The sequence below is a fragment of the Oratosquilla oratoria genome, unplaced genomic scaffold, assembly GCF_046742065.1.
Source record: "Oratosquilla oratoria isolate Oo_2021 unplaced genomic scaffold, ASM4674206v1 SCAFFOLD142, whole genome shotgun sequence".
NCBI lineage: Eukaryota > Metazoa > Arthropoda > Malacostraca > Stomatopoda > Squillidae > Oratosquilla > Oratosquilla oratoria.
In genome coordinates this window covers 320,001-322,500 of record NW_027467498.1, presented here as the reverse complement: position 1 = coordinate 322,500, position 2,500 = coordinate 320,001, and the positions used below count along the sequence as shown (strand labels likewise).

General features: G+C 39.0%; 2 protein-coding genes across 2 annotated transcripts in view; one reads left to right on the top strand and one right to left on the bottom strand.

Moving 5' to 3' along the window:
• The window catches only part of LOC143022700 (uncharacterized), a 1,799-nt gene extending 195 nt beyond the window's left edge, over positions 1 to 1,604 (top strand). The window contains exons 2-3 of the mRNA XM_076181029.1: positions 757 to 1,170; positions 1,296 to 1,604. Coding sequence (XP_076037144.1) covers positions 781 to 1,170; positions 1,296 to 1,604 — 699 coding nt within the window. The 5' untranslated portion in view covers positions 757 to 780. The remainder of the gene's footprint in view (positions 1 to 756; positions 1,171 to 1,295) is intronic.
• LOC143022701 (uncharacterized) overlaps positions 19 to 2,500 on the bottom strand; it is a 2,533-nt gene continuing 51 nt past the window's right edge. The window contains exons 1-2 of the mRNA XM_076181031.1: positions 1,884 to 2,500; positions 19 to 609 (exon numbers count right to left, since the gene is read on the bottom strand). The exon at positions 1,884 to 2,500 is cut by the window's right edge and continues 51 nt beyond it. Coding sequence (XP_076037146.1) covers positions 247 to 609; positions 1,884 to 2,330 — 810 coding nt within the window. The 5' untranslated portion in view covers positions 2,331 to 2,500 and the 3' untranslated portion in view covers positions 19 to 246. The remainder of the gene's footprint in view (positions 610 to 1,883) is intronic.

The window sequence follows — 2,500 nt, the reverse complement described above, 5'->3', positions numbered from 1 at the left end:
CTAATGAAACATATAAATGATTGGGAATATTGTATTGTGTAATACATAATTGACTTAATTGCATACAATGCACATTCAAAACAATAAACAGACCATGCACTAGGAAAGAAATTAATATAATTCTGAACAAACTTAATGAACTTTTTGAGCGCTTATATAGATACATACAAATATGTATGTGATGTCGCTATACTTACATTTTGTCCAATACCTTTACCAAATAATAAAATTATTACATGATGACAGTTATTCTACGATCTTAGTAGACGAGGAAAGCCTTCCAAGTCGACCGAGAAAAATTATATCCTGAACTAACTTCTGAGCGTAAATCTGATTTTCACTATTCATTTCTTTAAGATTATTTGCAACCACAGTTCCGAAAGCAGAAAACACATTTTCTGTTTGAGACAATGATTTAAGTTCGTCATAAGCCTTTTGCATTAGTTGAGTTTCATCAATAATCGTTTTGCGTGGCTTTTTTGCTGGTCGTGCATGAGAAGGTCCTGGCGCATGCGGGTCTGACACCACATGTTGACCAGGTGGGATGTCAGCAGTTCCAGGTGTTACCTCGGAAGCATCAGCAGCAGCCAACAGTGGGTCATTAAAGATCTAGAATATAAGAAACTGTGTTACTTATGGTTATGTCATTGAATTACGTAATTAGGCAGTTATAGATAGAATTTTTTTTATAGGAAAACATTACCAGTACCATTCTCCTTATTTTATTTATTTATTTTTTTTTTTTACGTTTGACAGATCCCTACAACCCCAGATGAGTGGATGCGTGTGGCACATGGCTTCAAAACACGGTGGAATTTCCCGAACTGCGTCGGAGCCATTGATGGGAAGCATATCTTGATAAGACCTCCGCCTGACAGTGGCTCCTATTTCTATAATTACAAAGGCAGCCATAGTATAGTTCTCATGGCTATTTGTGATGCTAATTGTGAATTTTTATATGTTGATATTGGCTGCAATGGGCGAGTGTCGGACGGTGGTGTGTGGGATAATACACTTATCAGTAGCCGTATTGTCACAGATACAGCAGGTCTCCCTAGCGATGCAAAACCTCAAGGAAGTGACAGAATGCTACCATACGTATTTGTGGCAGATGACGCTTTCCCCTTGCAACGCCACATTTTGAAACCGTTCTCTCTCACCAGACCCAAAGTAATGAGGAACGCATTTTTTCTTATCGCCTATCTAGGGCTAGACGTACAGCAGAGAACTCCTTTGGGATTTTAGCTAATAGATTTAGAATCTTTCTGTCACCCATAAACCTATCTCCAAACAAGGTTGAGGTGGTAGTATTAGCATGTACTGCCTTACATAACTTTCTTAGACGTGATCATGTCACGCAATATACGCCTGAGGGGTCTTTGGATTGTGAGGATGTTGCAAGATGTACAATCCTCCCTGGTACATGGCGTGAAACTCCGGACTTGTTGCAGCTACAAAGAAAACGACGGAACACAAGTAGAGAAGCTCAAAGTGTACGCCATGACTTTATGGAATATTTCAATAATGAAGGTGCAGTGTCATGGCAGTACAAAGCTGTGCAAAATCATTCTAAAATTTCTATAACTAATTTTGTTTTGCAATAAAAACACAGATAATGTTATCTGAAGGTGTCATTTATATTATTTTGTGTAAAATAAAATGTATAGTTCCATTAAATAACAGATGCAGTTATGTATTATGAATAACCTTTATTGATTCAATTTTCACTAACTTCTTAAACACAATGGGTATTGCTCGTATCAGCCATACTACTGAACTTCTCCAAGTTATCTATTAATAAAATCAAAGTCAGGTTAATTGCAATAAAAATTATTAACCATGCAGTTCACTATTCACGAGAGAGAGAGAAAACTTAGTCTTACCTCATAATCAGATGTTTCTCCGGAAGACGTATCCTCACCATTCCCAGTGTTTTGGCTTGTGTCCAAGTTTGACGATGAAGGTCTTGGATTTTCACTGTCATGGAGGAAAATCAGGTCATAGAAGCACCACAATTTAGGTACATAGATATCATCACTCCCAGCTCCTGACTTCTGTGAATTCTTTACTTTCTTGCATTCACGCCGATATTGGTTACGCAGCGTGTCTATTTTCTTTTTTATGTCATCCGTCGTAACGGAAGTACCATGCTCTCTCATCTCCGCGGCAATAGCCTTCACTGCTGTTATGCGTTTGTCTCTGTTCTTATAGCATTTCAGCTTCACATTCCATAAACATGGATTCTTACGATAAAGGTCAATCAAAGTACTAGTAAGTGCTTTAGACCAATAAATTGTTGGTGGCTCACTAGAGTTATCCTGGGCTGCCATCGTTAAATGTTCACTGTGCTACTATGCCGTGGAATGTGGGATGAAGGCCCGCTGTGGGTTCACGATATTATCTTGCGTCTGGCAGGGTAGAAACTCCAGCTACCGGGCACCAGCTCAGTGATTTCGCTCGGCGGCCTTTCGGGCAATTTGATCGTTTGCCCGTCAAATAT